Genomic DNA, 20,557 nt, shown 5'->3' on the forward strand with positions numbered 1-20,557 from the left:
CATATACCCAAAGGACTCATCCTATTGTAGAGACACTTGTACAACCACGTTTGTTGCTGCTCTTTTCACAATAGCTAAGAGATGGAAGCAACCTAAGTGCCCCACAATTGATGAGTATATTGCCTGAATATGTGTAAGTGCACCCATGTCATGCGATCCCTGAGGAGGCCAGAAGAAGGCATCGGATCACTGGAACTGGGGTTGGGATGGTTGTTAGCCACCATGTGGATGCTGGAAATTGAACTCAGATCCTCCATAAGAGGAGCCGGTGCTCTTAACTACTGAGCCATCTCTCCAGTCTTGACTTACTCTATTTCTAATTTGTACGTGTGTACAAATTATAACACATATAAATAAGAAAAATATTAAGCCTTTATACACCAAAATATCATGAACTAGTAGAAACTATATGTGAAGACATTTGCCCTTTGGCATCCACAGGGCATTGGTTCCAGGCCTCTTGTGGATACCAAAATCCATGGATGCTCAAGTGCTTTACGTTAAATGGCATAGTGTCTACATTAAAGCCTACACACATCCTTCCAAACACTTTCAGTCATCTCCATATCATTTACTAATCATGAGATCACACAAATGCTACAGAAATAGTGGCCATATTTTACTTTTTAGAGAATAATGACAAGAAAAAATTTTATGGGGCTGGAGAGATGGCTCAGTGCTTAAGGGCACTGGCTGCTCTTGCAGAGGACTGGGGTTTGATTCCCAGCACCCACATGGCAGCTAACTACCATCCAGCATAACTGGGACAGGGGAATCCAATGCCTTCTTCTGACCTCTGCAGGCACTGCACAACATGGGTGCACTTATGCATATACAGCAATACACCCTAAACTCTCAATGATTGCTCTAAAAAAATTATAAAAATAACCAGAAGAAAAACGTTTATGATCTGGAGTTAGCTGAATCCATGGATACACAATCCACAGACAGAGACACAGAACACCGACTGTTTTGATCAAACCTCTGAAGATAGAAGGGCAGAGAGGAGGTACTCCCCCAAGACAGAAACAAACTTCAGCATCGCTTTTGTGTTTACACGGTATACAAGTTGCTCATTTACTGAAACTTGGTTTACGACTAGTTTCCATTGTAACATACCCTACTGCCTTCTTACTGGTTGAGGCCAAACATCCAGATTAGCTTAGGTCAGTGTGCAATAATTTTGACATAAATAAGTGAAAGAAGCAGGATACAGCACGGATACATAGTTCTAGATACAGATACGAAGAGTCAGCTATGTTAAACATACTTAGTGCATTTTATCTAAACTCGAACACCATCAGTTATAACACGCATTTTATATTCCACAAAAAATGTCATGTTTCACTTAATAGAACTTTATGTTTATCAAATGAGCTCTTTTAAATTAATTTATACATATGTTTCATCATGTATCAAGAGGCTCTTTCCACATCTTTCTGTGGACAAAATAGCCTAGACTATGGAAACAGGAGCCAGATCATAAAAGACTCCATGCAAACACATGAACTGGACAGGTTGTTGTTGTTTGAGACAGGGTCTCACTATATATACCCCTGGCTGGCCTGGACTCACCATGTAGACCAGGCTGGCCTCAAACTCAGAGATGGATCCTGCCCCTGCCTCCCGAGTGCTGAAATTAAAGGCATGCACCATCATGCCTGGTTGCTCCATGTGTTTTTTAAAAGTCTCAACTTAATAGTAAGCAAAATATTTTCCCCACCACAGGCACAAGGTTTATAAAGAAAAGACCACTTGGACCTAAAGCCCAGTGCTTAGGGACTTACGTAAAGAGGCACTTCACTGCAGCTCAGCTCCATGGCTCCCGCATCTGCAATAGAAACAAAAGCAGTTAGGACATGAGGTCTGTCACCAGCCCAAAAGCCCTCTGTGGCCCACTGTCCAGATATCAATATTGTGGAAATAGCAAAATAATTAAGAAAGCTGAAGAGATATAAAAAGAATGAAGAAGGGGTTGGGTATAGATCAGTGGTGGAGTGTTGGCCTAGCACACACCACACCCTGGAGTCTATTCCCAGCACACCCCTAAAAAAGGAATACAGAAGAGACACTATCCAAAACATTCTCCCCCAGAAAACAGGATGGAAGCCCCTCAAAAGATAAAATATAACACTCAGCAATTTGACCTCCGAGTATCTGAAAGAACTGGAAACAGGGACTCAAATAAATATTTAATATCCATGTACACAGCAGCCCTATTCACAGCAGCCAAAGGGAGGAAACAACCCTAACATCCATCACTCTATGAATGGCCGGTCCAAGTGGGGTAGATAATGCAATGAAATATTATTCAGTAGTAACATTCTGCCACGTGCTACAACATGGATGAACCTTAAAGACATTACACTAAGTGAAATAAGCCAATCACAAAAGAAACTGTGTAATTTCACTTATATGAAGTGCTTATACAGTCAAATTCATGGAGAGAACACAACAGAGTTACTAAGAACTGGAATTGCTGTTTTAATAGAGGCACAATTTCTATTTGGGAAGAGAAAGAAACATCCTGAAAATGGATGGTGGTAATGCTGCTCAGTATAAGTGTGATCAATGCAGCTGAATCACATACTGAAAAGAGTCCAAACAGTAGCCTTATGTATATTTTACCACAACAAAAAGAAGACCAAGTTAATTATACCACATGTAGCAATTACATGAGACAAAATAAAAATACCTTGAAATACACATTCAAATTATACATGTGTGTATGATACATATATGTGATAAACATAAATATACAAACAAATATACATAAATCTCCACCTTTATTCCTCCACAGTAGTTTCCACACATAAAGAACATCTACCACCTCAGACTTCCCCTGGTCATCCCACAGTCAGAATGTTTCAGAAAGCCACAGAGGGGCGACATAAACATGAAAAGTCTTGCTATAATTCACCGCTTGTCTCAGAGGCTAAAACAAGGTCATAATCCACTTTTGTCCAGAGGACACTGAGGACACAAGACCATTCTATTGCCTCTCTGACACAGAGGTCAAAGATTCTAGTCACATGATCACAGTGGGCATGCAGCCCACTGGCATGCTAACCAACTTCCTTGCCAGTTGCATGCACCTCCAGCTGCCTCTGCCTGTCCCTTTAAAAATAGCAGACAGAGGTATCTATGAACAAATGGGTGAACATATGCAATGTGGCACATACATACAATGGAATGTCATTCCACCTGAAAAAGTATGGAACTTCTGACACATGCCACAGCCTAAATGAATCTCATCAACACATCTGCAGTGAAATGAGCTAGACAGAAAGCAGCACTGAATGGTTCCAGTAATACGGAACACTTAGAGCCGAAGGTGATTTCCAGGAGCAGGGAGGGGAATTTTTTTATGATTTTTTAAATATTTTATTTATTATTTTTATGTGTATGAGTGTATTGCCTGAAGAACACTTAGAGCCGAAGGTGATTTCCAGGAGCAGGGAGGGGAATTTTTTTTATGATTTTTAAAATATTTTATTTATTATTTTTATGTGTATGAGTGTATTGCCTGCATGTATGTAAGTGCATCTGTGTCATGCAATGCCCGAGAAGTCAGAAGAGGACGTTTGATTCCCCTAGAACTGGAGTTACAGACAGTTGTTAGCCGCCACATGGATGCTGGGAATTAAACTCGGGTCCTCTACAAGAGCAGTCAGTGCTTTTAATTCCTGAACCATCTCTCCAGCCCCATAATCCTTGGTTTTCTGAGACAGGGTCTCAACAATGTATCCCAGGCTGACCTTGAACTCATCATTCTCCTGAATCAGCCTCCAAAGTGCTTTAATTACAGGTGTGCACCACCTCATCTTGCACTAGATTTTATCTGGTAATAATAAAATATACAAAAGAAAAGAAAAGAAGTGGTCCAGATAGAATGGGAAGTGGGATAAGAGGGGGAAGGGTAATTATGATCAAAATATATTAGGAACATATATGAAATTGTCAAAAATGAATTACAAATTTTTTAAAATATGTATATACCAAAAATATTAAAAAGACAACAACACTTTTGGCAAGAATGGAAGCAGCTCAGATGAAGGATTTGTTTCTTTATTTGTTTCAGTTTTGCAGTGAGGGTATGCATGCACATGTATGTATGAGTTATGTGGAGACTGAGAGCATCTTCCTCTATCATGCTCCACTTTATTCTTTTGAGACAGGGTGGCCAGGAAGCTCCCAGGATCCACCTGTCAACAACCCCCAACGCTAGTGTTGCAGGCACATGCAGCTATGCCTAGCTTTTCACATGGGTGCCGAAGACTTGAACTCAGGTCCTAATACTTGCATAGCAAATGCTCTTACCCACTGAGCCATCTCCCCAGGAAATGAACTTTTGAAGCCTGAAGCCAGGCATTGCATATGAGATTCATTTGCCTTGTCATCTGTAGGTGAGACACTACAATGAAGAGCTTAAAGCCAAAGGCACACAGAGATCTGTGGGACTTTAGCCCATCAGCATGGTTAATATCATAGAAGTAAGCATTTCAGTATGGTCAGATCTTCACACCTTCTGTAATGAGACAAGAAATCCCATAAAAAACCATTACCACATCAAGAGGTACACTAGTTATATTGTGGTACAGTACTTTTTAAAAGTTGTCCAACAAACATGGACTACATAATTTTCTCTGATAAAAATAGAAGTGTTCCAAATGTGCTGGGACTTCTGGGGTGGAAGGTATCTGTTTATATCAGACACTTTCTTCAAAAAAATAATCCACGTTTTCTTTTTTCAAAAAAATAACCTATTCCTTCAAGAAGTGACACTTTAATAAGTCAACAAAAAAGAAAATGCATTTCAAAAGGTTATAGACAGTAGAAGCCATAGTAAGAACACTGAAGAATGTTTGCCCATGTGTCCACGGTTTTGAGATTTTGTTGCAAAGCCTTTTTTTTAAGTTTGCTACCTCTCTATTCTGTAATAGCTTCTTAATCTATTTTTTAAATCTTACAATGGGAGCATTTCTTAGCTTTCATGTTTTGTTTGTTTGTTTGTTTGTTTTCTGCAACAACTCCTGATTAGTTTGCAAGACAGACTGCAACCAGGGAAAAGCAGGATTTCTTTACCAACCACATTTAAGCAAGACACCTTTGCATAACCATGGGTGAGACTGAAGCCTATGTCCCTCAGCCCGTTGATTTAGGGGATAAACAGGGTTCATAGAAAAAATTCACTATCATGCTTAATCTTGACAACTTCATTTTATATAAGTTTTAGAATATGCATGGTCATACTGGTGTGGTTTAGAAGTAAATACATAAATACATTAAATAGGATACATGCTAACTTTTTTTCTTAATAAGGACACATGGTAGCAGTTTGAAAACCTGCTCTGCAAAGCAGGCCCTTCTCCCATTCCTCAGACCACGCATACTCTTCCCTTCAGTTTCCCAGTGAGATCATGGTGGCGGGGGGGCGGGGGGGGCATGGCTGAGGGAAGAACATGGAGTCCTCAGGCACCTGTAATCTGCACTCCAGTATTAAATGCATCATCATCCAACACTGTGGAAAGCCTGCTTTTGCTACATGTTACTTATCAGTCCACAAAAGAATGAGTCAGCTAGAGAGTTGCATCAAATTTGATTCTCAGCAAAAGGTAAACCATCCAGGGCCAGAAAATGTTATTGACCTTTTACCTTTTGTTTAATAACTCATATCTTATTCCTGCCCACTCTGCCTTTTTGTCATTTTTCAGTATAGAAATTTAAAAGCCACTTTGATCAGCATTAATTGTATTTTCCAGATTAACTCCCTTTTCACTCCTTGAGCAAAATAACCAAAACTAAAATAAATGCCATTATTTTTGAAAACCTGAGTTTAGTCATTTTAATTCTTTGGAATTCCTTCAGTTTGCATGTCTGATTCTTATCACTTTAAATTGTTTTTTTTTAAATCTTTGTGTGTGTGTGTGTGTGTGTGTGTGTGTGCCTCTGTGTGTGTGTGTGTGTGTGTGTGCATGTGTGTGTGGAGAGGGGCACATTCATGTGTATACAGGTGCATGTGTGCATGCCATGATGCACCTATAGACATCAGAGGATAACTTCAGGTGTTGGTCCTCACTTTCTACCTTGCTTGAAACAGGGTCTCTGGGTGTTTCTGCTTGTTTATTTTTATTTTATGTGTATTGACTGCATCTATGTAAGTACACCTGTGTCATGTAATGCCCATGGAGGTCAGAAAAGGGCATCAGATTTCCCTGGAACTGGAGTTATGGATGGTCGTTAGCCACCATGTAGGTGCTGAGAATTGAACCTGGGTCCTCTGCAAGAGCAACCAGTGTTCTTAACCACTGAACCATCTCTCCAGCCCTGTTTGTTTTCACTGCATAAGCCAGGCCAGATGACCAGTGAGCTTCTGGAGACTCTCCTATCTCTGAGTCCCATCTCCCCATAGGAGCTCTGGAATTATGTGGGTTCTAGGGATTCAAACTCATGCTTTCATGCTTGGATGGCAAGAACTTTACCCATCGAATCATCTCCCCAAGCCTGAAACTGGGGATTTGTGTTTAGTCCTTTCAGTTTATTACATGAAGGAGTTATACTAGTCCAGGTTAGAAGCAGACCCCAAATTGTTACATTATACCAGATAGGGAGGCTTTTAAACTTATAACAAGGGACAGAAGGGAAATTCTACTCCTTACAATGAAATCCTCAAGCTTCAGGGAGCCACAAGCACTTAAATCCTATGAGCTGATGGTCCTTAGTCAGTACAGGCTCTATCAGAACTGGCAGGCATTCTTGGACTGGTCACCCTGTAGCTGAATTAATTCTCCATATTCTGGATGCTCAACTGCAGTACCATTGCAGGCAAATCTCTTCTTAAAGACCTTTAGTAGTTTCTTTTAATCATAATCATCAGGGATCTCTTGGACAATAGCAAAGGCCTACTGTTTCTCTGTTGAATTCTTATATGGCTCTATTCTTCGGTGTCAGCAGGAAGCAGGTCATTACCCTTACTTGCATCAGTGAAGGTGTCCACAGAGTGGAGATTTTGGATAGCAGACATATGATTCCTTTTCCTGGGTGGAAACGGCCTGCTGAAGGTGGTTGTGGGAAAAGGTGGCAAACTGGGGACGGAGCATGGGGCAGTGAGGGGGCACGAAGGGGAGGTAGCTGAGTCTTAGATGGCAGCTGAGTGACTGGGGATGAAATTGGTTTTAAAGTGTTTCGTGCCTGCAGAAGACACTTCACTGCTACACATAAACTATGCTAGAGTTTATTGGAATTTTCTAGATGAGTTGTAAAGAAAGTAATTTGGAGCAAAATATGATCTACCCAGTACAACTGCTAAACAAAAAACTGGATAATAATTTTTTTATTTCGCTTTGAATTTTCCCCAACTGAATTCCTCTTTCACAGGAAGGGGGACTAAGTTCTATGCTTCCTGCAGAGGTGTATGGCTAAACTATGCTGTCTCCTTCTACACTAAGTTTAATAATCCAACAAGTTTGTATTTGCCAGGCAGTTATGACTACCCACATCCTTCAGTTTCTCGCTGTACAAATATCATGCTCTAGCCTTCACTGTTCCCCACTCTTCCTCCTGGAACTTCTAAATGTTTCACTTTACATTTTCTAAAAATGTTTCCTGGGAAAATAAATGACAAAATATTTCTAAAATCTTGCCAGCAGATACCAGAGAATGGTGTGGGCCCTAGTACTCAGCCACATTTTTTTTTAATCTCCAAAAAGGGAAACAAATCTTACAAATAAAATTCCAAGATATGCTTATATTATAAAGGCTATATAATATCATAAAAGCTTTGATTACCAGTTAACACTAAAGGAAAATATTAGAACATTTTAAGTTAGCTAAATCTCTATAATTATAGAGGAATGTAAACAGAATATTCAAGTTACAGAAAAAATAATAATCAGTTCTGGACCTTATGAAATTCTAGGTTTCTAGCATTTGTACTTCTAAATTAAATACTCTAAAATGGAATGGATATAAATTCATGATTTTAATTTTGTCTTCAACATACTAATAATCAATGTCTCACATGCCTTCTTCTTTTCTTTTTCAGTCTTTTGAGACAAGGTTCCCCTGTATCCTCAGCTGGCCTAGAACTTGCTATGTAGACCAGGCTGGCCTGGAACTTAGAGATCCACCTGTCTCTGCCTCCCAAGTGCTGACATTAAATGTGTGCACCACCATGCCTGGTTCTTCCATGCTTTTTATAAAACCTGTAGCAGATGAGGGTCAAAGAATAATTATCATTTTAAACATTAATAACTATACTACCAAATAATACACTACATGTTCTCACCCAGCACTCGGGAGGCAGAAGCAGGCAGATCTCTGTGAGATCGAGGTCAACCCGCTCTACATAGTGGGTTCCAGGCCATTTGTGGCTACAGGAAAGCCCTGTCTAAAAAAGACCAAAAAAAAAAAAAAAACCCTCAGATTATCTTCATAGCACACTGGAGAAGAATATATGGGAAGTAAAAGCTTAAACATGAAAATATCCAACACCCTCCCCGCCTCCTCTTCCCATTCCCTCCACTCAAGCTATTATGTCTCTGCAGAAAACCAGATTTTTTATAGTTTATTTACATGCTTTAGTCTGTGATTTCCAAATAGTGTAAATAAAATATAAATCAATTTTTTTTTATTTCAAAAGGTTTTGAAGGCATATTTTTAAATAAAGTTGAGAAAAAGAATCATTACAGAACTGTTGAAGTGTTAGATAGCTATTGATCAATAAGAATATGGTGGAGACCCATTAACAAGTAACAGAAAAATCATGACAAGACCGGGTCTTCGAATACAAAAAAATTTAACACAAAAGAAATAAACGCACCTCTCCTTCCATGGGAAAATGGGAGTGCTACTCTGTTTAATAAAATGATTTTCATAATAATGTTTTGAAAATTAAATATGACAACTTAGATTTTATAGTGTATAATCAATTTTGGCAGAAAAATGCATACTCCCTCAGTTACACACAAACACACACAGAATTCACGCTTTGATTATTGTCTGAGTTAGCACAGTTAAAAATATCAGTTTGCATAAGGTCAAATAGCAAATGGCAGAGTTGGTACCCAACACAACCGTGACACTAAATGGAGAAGGGAAGAGCAGTTACACCCTGGGAGGTGAGGACAAGTCTCAGAGGAAGCCTGTGATGCTAGTGCAATGGAAATAGGTAAAGGAGAGAGCATTTAAAGGGAGCCTAAGCCAGGGTGGTGGCACACACTTGGGAGGCAGAAGGTGGATCTCTGTGAGTCCAAGGCCAGCCTGGTCTACATAGACAGTTCCAGGCCAGCTTGAGCTACAGGGAGATCCTGTCTCAAAAACAAATAAATAAACAAACAAATAAACATGAACCTATTGAACAGACAGTGCTGTCTATGTAGACCTGTATCAGACTAGAATGATCTACCTGAGTTATGGAAGTGTCAGCACCGTTAAGTGAAAAGTTAAATTATTTGGTAAACTCAGTGGGAGATGCCTGAAGATTAGAAGAAAACAACACAGTAACTATTCAATAGGATCTCATTAATGCAAACTAATGGGGGTGGTGGGGTGGGGAGGAGAAGGAGAGCCAGTCAGTCTGAAAGAGTGCTGCCTAAATTAGAGGATGTTTATAAAGTACAAAGAGGAGCATGAGTTGGCTGTTAACAGAATGTTCCGCCAAGCCTGTCACAGTCATTTGTATTTCTGAGGATATATTTGCACATAGACAAAGTGATTAAGCCCTTAAAAAGCTTTTCCAAATCTACTGAACTTTTACTGATGCTGTGAGTCTCTTCAGAGTACTGTTCATTGTCAACACAAAGCTCAATTATCACCCAAGCATGCTGGGCAAGATACAGCCTATCAAAGTTTTAATTCCCTCCTTAGCAATAAATCTCCAAGGTTCCTCTTCAGCATTCAACGTCAACTCACTATTGTGCACTATGTGCAAAGCCCTCTGTAGGATGTCTTGGGAGGGACACTAAAACCTAAGAAGACACTACTCCTGTCAAGGTGCTCAGAACCTGGTCCAGATGAAGTAGGAGGATGTCAGAAGTGGGACCAGTGAGCTGCAGAAGGTGATGGTCCAAGATAGTCAAGAAGAGACAAGGGAGATCCTTAAATGGAATGGGTTTCAACATGAAGACAGGATTGATATAGATTTAAGAGTTCAAGAGGCTTAAGCCAGAGGGAACAGTAATTACCTCCTATGTACTGATTATGTCCATGACAAAAGAGAAGAGACTTTGAGGGCTGAGGAGATGACTCAGTAAAGTGCTTACCACACAAGCATGAGAATCTGAGTTCAGATTCCCAGCACCCACATTAAAAAAGTCAGGGGCAGCCAGGCACAGTGACGCACACCTTTAATCCAAGCACAGACAGAGGCACAAGGAGCCTATAAGATTGAGGTCAGCCTAGTCTATGTAGCAAGTTCCAGGCCAGCTGGGGCTACAGGGAGACCTTGTCTCAGGAAAAAAAAAAAAAGGCCAGAACAGTGGTGTGCCTATTATAATACCTGTGCTGAGGGGTAAGGGGTAGAGACAGGAAGATCTCTGTGGTGCCAATTAATATGACTGAATCAATCAACTCCCAGTTCAGTGAGAGACCCTATCTCTAAAAATAAGGAGGAAAACAAAAGAGAGAAATATTTTGATGTCATCCACCATTGGCCTCCACGTGCATATGCATGTCTGCACACACACAAATAAGTAAGTAAATAAATGAATAAATAATAATAAATGAGAGAAGGGACTTAAGTGGGAAGGGTTCTTTGAACCTAACAATAACACTCCTTAATTACATGCTATCTTTGCATCCAAATTCAACAACGTACACCCTGGGTTTCCCTTTCTGTGCTCGCCTCTGATTTCTGCCTCGTGACAGATAGACTATATTATCAAATTCAGTGAAGGCCCTGATGCTGACAGTTCTGTGCTTGGGTAGAGCTAATGATCAAATCATCACAGGACTTGTCACCAGTGTATCATTTCTGTTTTCTTACTTGTAATTCATTTTCTTAAAGTCTGAAAAGGAGCGAATTGCATGGAGTCCTGTTATTAAAACTGAGCTGGCAGGTAGGAAAGTCCCAAGGTTCATTCATTTGCTGATGCCTAAAAGTCTGGATTCAATACAAGAAAGACTGTTCTATACACTGTGGCTGTTCAATCTGCAAAAATTGAAGTAGCCACTTGAATGCCTCCCAGAGAGGACAAAGAATGCATTACTAAGAAAGGGCACTTGTGTTAGATCCTCGATTACCCCTGCTAGGAAGCTTGTTCAACTCAACTCACTTTGTCCTAACCTATATTATGTCCATTCATTCTCTTTACATGCACTTTTCCTTTTTTCACTTTGATGAAAGGGAAGGTAACTCTTCCTGGAATCTAATGTAGAATTTCTAGAAATTAATACATTGATTAAGCCATGAATTCATAATGGATGGTCTATGGATGGACTTTCTAGAGCTCTGAAATTAGATGCAAAATTTTATGTACATATGTACTTTTCTGACAAGAGTTTGGCATTTATATCAAATTCTCAAGGGACCATTAGAACTGGAAAAAAAAAGATAGGATTCACATTCTAATTATGTTGAATAACAATTTCTTGCTTTGCAAAAGCGCATGTAAAGAGAATGAATGGACATAATATAGGTTAGGACAAAATATGTGCCGATCACATACCTGACAATGAACTTCTGAACAATTAGTTGGAAAATGCAAAAAAGACAGGAATAAACATTTTACTATGGAAGAGTACATAGCTGGTGCACAGATGCATAGCAAGATGTTCAGCATCATTAGCCATTAGGGGCATGCAAACTCAAACCACAGTGAGATTAGCCCCTGCTGTTCAAAATGGCTGAAACAAAGAGCACATCACCATGCCCTGGAGAGGATGGGAGAACCAGACTGCTCCCACCTTGCTGGCTGGATAGGAAAGGATACAGGCACTATGGGAAACATTGAGGGGAGTCTTAAAAACTAAGCACATAAGTACCACCAGAAACTGCACATCTTAGTTAGCTTTCTATTGTTGTACTAAACCACTGACCAAAACTAATCTGAGAAGGGTTTGTCACATCTTACACTTCCAAAGCACAGTCCATCTTTGAGGGAAGTCAGTCAGGAACTCAGGGCAGGAAGCTAGAGGCAGGAACTGAAGCACAGACCACAGAAGAATACTGCTTACTGGCTTGTTCTTCTGGCCTGTGCTCAGCCTGCTTTCAAATACAACCCAGGACCACCTGCCCATGGGTGGCACCACCCACAGTGGGCTGGCCCACATCACTCAACAATCAATAAAAATACCTCATAGCCATGCCCAAAGGCTAATCTGATAAAGGAAATTCCCCAGTTGAGGTTTCCTCTACCCAGATGTGGCAAGCTGATTAACTGAAGCCAACTACGACATTGCATTGACACTATTGACACTAACGACTTGTCCCTCTGGAGAAATAAAACTCCATATTCACACTGGAACCTACACACATTCATTCATAGCAGCCTCAAACTAGAAGCTCCCAGAAGTCCTTCAACAGGTTTGTAGTAAACTCTGGAACATACATATACAGCATAGTAATGCATAGCAGGCCTCCTCATTTGGTGGGTTCTGCACCCACGAGTCCTATCAACCACAAACTGAATATGCAGTTCAGCCTACAATGGTTGTAATCAGAATTAAATTTACACAGATCATTTTTTCTCATCATTATTCCCCAAATAATGCAGTATTATTTACATGGCACTTACATTTTTTTAGGCGTTATAAGTAATCCAGGGATGAGTTACAGTATATGGAAGGACATGCATAGGTTATATGCTAGTACAATGCCATCTCTAAAAGGACTTGAACTTTCCCCGATTTGAATATCCATGGGAGGTTCTGTTACCAATGCCCCACAGATGCAGGGGAACAACTAACCACAGGCTATTCATCGATAAAAAGGAAAAAAGTAGTGACACACACACAACAACATAGATAAAACTTCAGGAAGTTATGCTGAGGGATAAAAGCCAACTCCAAAAGGTGGCAGACTGTGTAATTCCATATATAACATTTTGTAAATGAAAAAGAAAAGGTTCAAATGAGGACAGATCGGCAGTTACTAGTAGTTAAAAAAAAAAAACAGCAGTAGGAATGAAGAGGAAAGAAGGTAATTGTGATTAAAAAAGGGAAAATCATGGTTGAGGTTTTAACCATTTTAATCATTCCGCGTCTTGGCTTTGTGGTGGCCATATGAACTTACACAAGTGACAAAATGACACAAAAATTCAAAAGGATGCATGATGATGCATCAAAGTAAAATGGGAAACCTTGAACAAGGTAGATAAAATGTATCAATGTCTATACTGGTTGAGATATTAATAATATAGTTTTGTAAGAAGTTAACCTAGAAAAATTGTGTAGAGTATACAGAGTACCTCCTGTTGCTTCTTATAACTGCATGGGAAGACATAATTTTCTCAATAAAAATTCCAATTATTCTAATCTCACTGGACCTTATGCATGCTAGTCAGTTTTCTCCCTTTTGTGATAGCTAAGATGGGTGGCACTTTTTCCTCTTGCATTTCTTTGTGCTATTGACATTACTTAAAATATTTTTTAGAATTTCTATCATTGCATGTGATGTTCTTATAATCATTTTGTGTGGCAGTAAGGCTTTATCCCTTAAGAATGAATGTGAATTTTTGAAATATCAAAAGACATTCAAGTCCACCCCAGGTAGAAATATGCATAAACTAAGTAAGAAATGCTATTTATGGGCAAAATCAAAGTAACTATCAAGTCATGAAAACTGGTTTTCCTCTGTGGAATCCCTTAAGACTTTGAGGTTGAAGAGAACAATTACATTCATCTGGCTGAAACCCACTAAAGAGGCAGCAGGAAGCCATAGAAGAGCTTCAAGTGGGGCAAGAACTTCCCTAAAGTGGTATTTCCACAACACTGACCCAAAGCCTGCTGAAAAGACTGGAGAGAAGAGACCTTTGAGGCAGAGAAAAGAGTCCAGAGACAGACACATGGGACATCCTCCTGCTACCTGGATAAGCTTCCAGACAGACATGGGCCCTAGAAGCTAACAGGGCTGAAAACTCAGGGAAGATATTCCCACCTTCCCAAGCCTCCCATCTATATTTCCAGCAGCAAGTGTGGCTGTGTGTGACCAGCTTCCTTTCTGCTTTTCTATCCCCACTCAGACCTCATATCATCTTTATAGGGATCCCCTTCACCCCCCAAAATTGAGAAATTCTTCAACTGGAACTGCTAATAACTATACTCACTTCTGGATCCTAAAACAAATGGACCAAAGTATGAAACTTGGAGAAATTCTAGAACAAAGTTTTAACATTTAGAAGTATGACTCGTTTCTGAATGTTTAGTTATCCATTACTGGCCATGACTTGTACTAGATAATAAGCAAAGCAGTCACAGAAAGTCCCTCCCTTTAAGGACCTTTCAAGGAATTTGGAAGGATGGATATGCACATGTGAAATAGGTAAATAATGACGTAAAGGAATAGGCAAACACCAAGGATAATATAAACATTCACTTGCTCTACAAATTTTTGCTGAGTGCCTATTATATACTAAATACTGAGAAATTCTAGAACAAAGTTTTAACATTTAGAAGTATGACTCGTTTCTGAATGAGGAAATGTCAGTCTGGTGAGAGGGGAAAAAAACTGAAGCATCAGTAAGCATGTGAAGGCAGTAAGAACATAGATGCAGACGTGCACAAGTCAGTCAGCACTGGAGATAACAGGCATGGCCTCCCAAGAACACGCAGCCTAGGCTGGCTTTTAAAGAATGCTATGGATTTTAGATAGGACCATTCCTACCCAGAAAGGCTTGGAAAATGAGGGTAGGGAGCTTTCGCAGTTCTCAAACTGAATTGGTGAAGTGAGGGAAGGAGGAAGACAAGAGTTGCTATTGGCCTTAACTCCCTGGCTTGAAGGACTTCAGGTGTCCCACCCCCACGTGCTGACAGGGAATCTTGTGGGAAATCACTGAAATAGATTAGCCAAGAAGATCATGAAAGTGGAGATACTTCAGGCAGAAGAAAGGAACACAAAATAGACTTGGAAGCATAGAGAGCTATTCATGGAGCTACAAAGACCTCCATAGCACAGAAGAAATATATGTGTAAGACAAGTAGGAGACAAGGCTTTCCCCAACCTCTAATGATGTCATGCTAAAAAGCATGAATATCGAGCCATTGAGGAGCTTCTGAAGGTGGAAAAAGTGGCGGGTGATGGAAGTTGTACTTTAAAGAGATCACGTGGTGGCCAATGTGAGATGGACTGAAAGGGAAGAAAGCCCAAACTCAGGACAACCAGGGAAGAGACACTGCCATCCCTCAGCATGAGACACCGCCGTCCCTCAGCGAGAGACACTGCCGTCCCTCAGCGTGAGACACTGCTGTCCCTCAGCGAGAGACACTGTTGTCCCCTAGATGAATGTCCTGAGTGCTGAATGAAAGCAATGGCAGAGGGTAATCTAGAGACATTAAGAGAGAAAATGGACAGTCTTGGTGCCAAGTTGGCTGGAGTAGGGAAGAGGTCCTGGAAGAATCTAAGGTGACGCCCAGATCCCCAGGATATGGTACCACTCGCCAAGATGCAGACACAGTGAGCAGGAGAAGCAGACATTATGACTGACTCCCACTTCTGACCACAGGCCCCTAGAACCCATAGAAACATGGACACACTAAGGATACACTAAGGGTAATTTTTGGAATTTAAGATTAAAACAGAAAAGTTTCCCTTTTTCCATTAAATAGTCTTATAAAACTTCAATGAGTTACAAAAAAACAAATCAGCTAACAAATTAATCATTTTTTTAAAAAAATCAACCTGAAGGGCTGGGTATATAGCTCAGTGGTAGAGTGCTTGCTGAGCACGCACAGGCCATGGCATTGATCCATAGCAGTGAAAGATAATCCTGAATATTGCGAACATATAATATACAAAGCCCTGCCCTTGAAAAGTCCACAGACAAGTCCAAACACATGTACAGTTAGCAATAATCTCAGGCTACTTCCAACATTCCAGGAAACTAACAACAATTAACTACATAATAACATCATTGGTATAATCCCCTAGGAAAGTAGTATATAATTTAGTCTTTTCAAAAATGAGCTACTATGTGTCACCTGGTAGGCTGATCAGACTCTAAGGGAGAGACCCACATCCAACAGCATTTTTGGAAACACAGATCAGCTCGACGGGCTTTTTTAAAAAGGCAAATAATAATAGAGGAGGTAAAGGGAGGTAGTAAGGTGGGGGTGGAGAAATGATCAAAACACACTGTATGAAATCTCAAATCAATAACAATATTTTAAATGCTGTATTAGATAAAATTTTAAGTATTTCACCTACATAGCTAACTCATTTTAAGTAAAATATAAAAAGCAATATTAATCTTATGATGATACTTTAAAATACCGTGGAAAAAAATTACAATATGTAACCAGCACGAATTCCATTGAGATGAATGGTTTTATTGTATGACATTAAATTCTTCGTTGGTATTACACACCAAGAGAAACCAAAGAAAAAGGCTTTGTCTTTCCAGGCAGTCTTCATGTGGACAAGTGGATGACTCTTAACATTGGATACACTCCAAAACATGTAATGCCTGTAGTGAGGCAGGTACAACTTGGTCCTTTTCCCTCTTCACGGCATTAACTCAGTAATAAGTCCCCAAGAAAGCCAAATGCACCCTTCTCCGGTCATGTTTTCAATGACTCTCAAATGCCAATGTGTTTTCTAATGCAGCACTGAGCTTGGTATACAGAGGGTCTGGATTTGGTCCCCAATACAGGAGGGAGGAGATGAAAGGATAAACAGAAGGACAAAGAAGGAACAGGAACTAAATGCTCTGTTCTGCAGAGCCTAAGGGAATAAATGTCAGATCAAGGCAGACCTCTATGTCATGAGCTGAACTAACTCTCTCCCTATTCTGGAAAACATAACCTCCAAAATTAACAGGAAAGGCATATGTGTGCACAGCAGATATACAGCTGATGCTTCATCAGTACTTCTCAATGCATTAGTAGAGTCCTGTTAATTTTGATTCATCTCATCCCATCCCAGAACATATACCCATATGCACACACAAACAAAGAAACTTCTACCTATCTGGTCTCCTATTTACTTAAATTCCTACTCTTTACAAAATGATGGCTAACTATGTGAGTGATGTGATCAAGGTTAATATCATATGGATCTAGTGAGCATAAAGTTTTGATTTTTTTTCCCTATCAGTATACCATGACCAAAAAGTGGGAACACAAAGAAAGCAAGACACACAGTTTAGGGTACAGTTCAGGGCAATCAAGCCTCTTGACCAAATTACAGAAAACATGCAATTTCCTGTGCATGCACAATGTATGTAGTCTGTGCATGTGGTGCAGGGGCAACTCACATATCTGTATACATCACAAACTTGTCTACTTATGCATCCTACAAATTTAGATCACACGTCTGCAGGAAAAATCTCATTTTAGATGACAGCTCATGTAGAATTCACTAAAACTCGGGCACTATACATTCCCCAAGGTGTGGAATGTGCCTAGTAAAACTCAGAGTGAGTGATTTATTGATTGACAAGCAATAGCACTGATTCCAGACTACATCCATGGTCCACTTCTCTGCTGGGAACTCATGACATGTTGTATTCAAATCACTCATTTTTACCTTTTTAACTATGTTACTTTAAACTCAAAACAAAAACCCAGAGCAATCCCATTTTTCTCCATTTGTATGATGCTGCCACATTTTGAACAAAAGATGGTATTTCCTGCTGTAAAATCAACATTTATCATCAATTGGTCAAAGAGTAGGCCTTTGGAGGTCTCTCCTTTTACCTCTACATCTATACCTGAAGGCACCAGCTATCTCTTCCCCCAATGTGGGTTTCATTTGCTTCTGGCAATTGGGAGGCTTTGTGCATGCACCACCCCCTTCTTCTCTGGTACATTCAGATGATCCTCCCTCCTCCCTGTGTTCAGCACTGGAAATGCTAGGGTGAGGGAGCCAAGACTCCTGCCCCCAGGAAGTCAAGGTCTACTGGAAGAAGTCCACAAATAGCTAAGGCCATGACTTAAAGAGCATTAAAGAGGGGACTGGAGAGATGGCTCCACAGTTAAGAGCACTGTCTGTTCTTCCAGAGGACCCGGGTTTCATTCCCAGCACCCACATGGCAACTAACAACCATCTGTAACTCCAGTTCCAGGGGAATCATCACCCTCTTTAGGCCTCCACAGGTTTGCATGAATGGGTGCACTTACATACATACAGACGAAGCACTCAGACACATAAAATAAAAGTAAACTTTTTAAAAGAACATTAAAGCCAAGAACTCAGGAGGGACATTGATAAGGATGCCAGAAAAATAACTGAAAACACAAACCAAAGAAACGGGATATTATCCACAAAGATACGGCAGGAGGACGCGTTCATTAGAGCTTTTACGGCCTTCTTTTTGCTGTTATGGACTAAATAACTTCAGGGCCCTACTGTCAGATTAGCTAAACTGTGTTCAAGCATTACTTTAAATGCCTGGCTGAACTCTTCTAAGAATATAAGGGAGCTCTCCAAAAGCCATAAATAGTCATGAAAACTGGAGTGGGTACTAAGAATCTTCCCTGAAGAGTTATGTTGGTCTCAGAAGCCCAGAAGATCCACTCCTAATAGCCACTAAGGAAGGAGACAAGATTATGACCTCTGTGTGACAGAGAATAAGAAAGTCCTACAGAGGGCAGGACTCCAAAGAGTTTCACTTTAGTCAAGTTAACTATAATAATAACAACAATAGTAATAATGAAAACCTATGGCCATTAGCAAAAGGAAAAGGCACAAACCACCTTCCCAGCCTGAGTTTTGTCTTTGATGAAAAGAGTATCTCCTGGATGCTTTAGCTGAAAATTTAATATGCAAAATGGTCCTGCACTACAAGTGTGTTTGAGGCTAACTCAGAATTACAAGAGTTCCACTGGACTTAGGTTTGTAATTCAAATTATAAAACACTCAACAAAACTCACTATCACCAAGAGACAGCATAAATAGTAAAATCAGACTTTCAGAACATCAAATAATAGATCAACTACCTATAAATTCAGTATATTTATAGAAAAAAAATTTTAAACTAAAGCTGTTTTAAATTTTTTTTGTCTTTTTGAAGCAGGGTCTCCCTGTAGCCCCAGCTGTCCTGGAACTCAGGATATAGACCAGGCTGGCCTTGAACTCACAGAGATCTGCCTGCCTCTGCCTCCCAAGTGCTGGGACTACAGGCGTGCACCACCACGCCCGGCTGAACTGAAACATTTTTTAAAGCAGAAAAAAATAAGATATCATCCAGAAATATCAGGCCAAGTTGACAAAGATCCAAAAGAGACTTCTGAAAAGAAAAGGCACAATACTTAAATCTGCATTGAGTAGGTTAAATAGCAAAGAAGAAAAAGTGAAAAAGTATTATACATTGGACTTTGGATCTCAAAAATTATCCAGAAGAGTTTAAAAGATGACTCAGTGGTTAAGAGCACTGGCTGCTCCAACACATGGTGGTTAACAATCGTCTATAACCCCAGTTCCGGGGAATTTGACACCCTCTTCTGACCTCTGAGGGCATTGCACAACACGGATGCACTTACATACATGCAGGTGATATACTCAAATAAAAATAAAAAGAACATATTTAGAAAATGGTGTCAAGGTATCTATTCCACAAGGCTGCGCAGAAGATCAAACCAACTACTGTAGGCAAGTATGCCCATGCTAATATTTCATTTGTTCCTTATTTTAAGGCAGAATCTTTTTTCCCTAGTTTCACACCCTGTCTTCTGAAACTACAGGCAACTAGGTGATGCCTTTTCCTCAAAGCTTTTGAACTAAACACCTCAACAACACTTCTCTACCTCCTGATGGTTTCTCTCCTAGAAGAGGACTGCCCTTTGATTATTTCCCATACATCACTGTATCAAGAGCTTCTTAATATATCAGACCCAAACTGAACCTCTTTTACTAAGGCCACCAGTTTTATTAAAGGTACTAACTTGTGGGGGTAGAGTGCATACCTGAAGATACTACTGCCTCTCAGGCTCGGAACCCTAGCTCACTTCTGACTCCCCTCTCCTAACTTCCCCACACTAATTCACTCACCATGTGGTAGTTATGTTGTGCTCCTTTGCCCTTTGTCCCTTCTTCATTCTTATTGCCAATCTGGCATGGCACACGCCACCACCACCTCCCGCTGTATTCTAAGAACCTGTTAAGTCATCGCCGTGGGCATGTCCCCTCCCACCTCTAGTCCACCCTAAGAACTGCTGCCAGGTATAACACTCAGTACTCATAGTCATTGTTTCTACCATTTTACTCCCTGATGAAAAATATACCTCCTCTTCTGGTGCCTTTCAAATCAAAAGACAAGCAGCTCACTGGGTATACAATACCTTCCACAATATTGTTTATGTCACCATATACATATACATATACATATACATACATACATATATATACACACCTGCATATGTACATAGACATACATAAACAGAAACACAGAAAGGATCTTGTTAT

At 40.1% G+C, this 20,557-nt stretch overlaps 1 protein-coding gene across 2 annotated transcripts in view; it reads right to left on the minus strand.

Moving 5' to 3' along the window:
• The window catches only part of Arhgef28 (Rho guanine nucleotide exchange factor 28), a 373,543-nt gene that overhangs the window by 310,804 nt on the left and 42,182 nt on the right, over positions 1-20,557 (minus strand). For both annotated transcript variants that reach the window (XM_029566139.1, XM_017799469.2), the window contains exon 2: positions 1,788-1,831. In XM_029566139.1, coding sequence (XP_029421999.1) covers positions 1,788-1,820 — 33 coding nt within the window. In that variant the 5' untranslated portion in view covers positions 1,821-1,831. The remainder of the gene's footprint in view (positions 1-1,787; positions 1,832-20,557) is intronic.

The sequence above is a fragment of the Nannospalax galili genome, unplaced genomic scaffold, assembly GCF_000622305.1.
Source record: "Nannospalax galili isolate Female #2095 unplaced genomic scaffold, S.galili_v1.0 scaffold898, whole genome shotgun sequence".
NCBI classification, from domain to species: Eukaryota; Metazoa; Chordata; class Mammalia; order Rodentia; family Spalacidae; genus Nannospalax; species Nannospalax galili.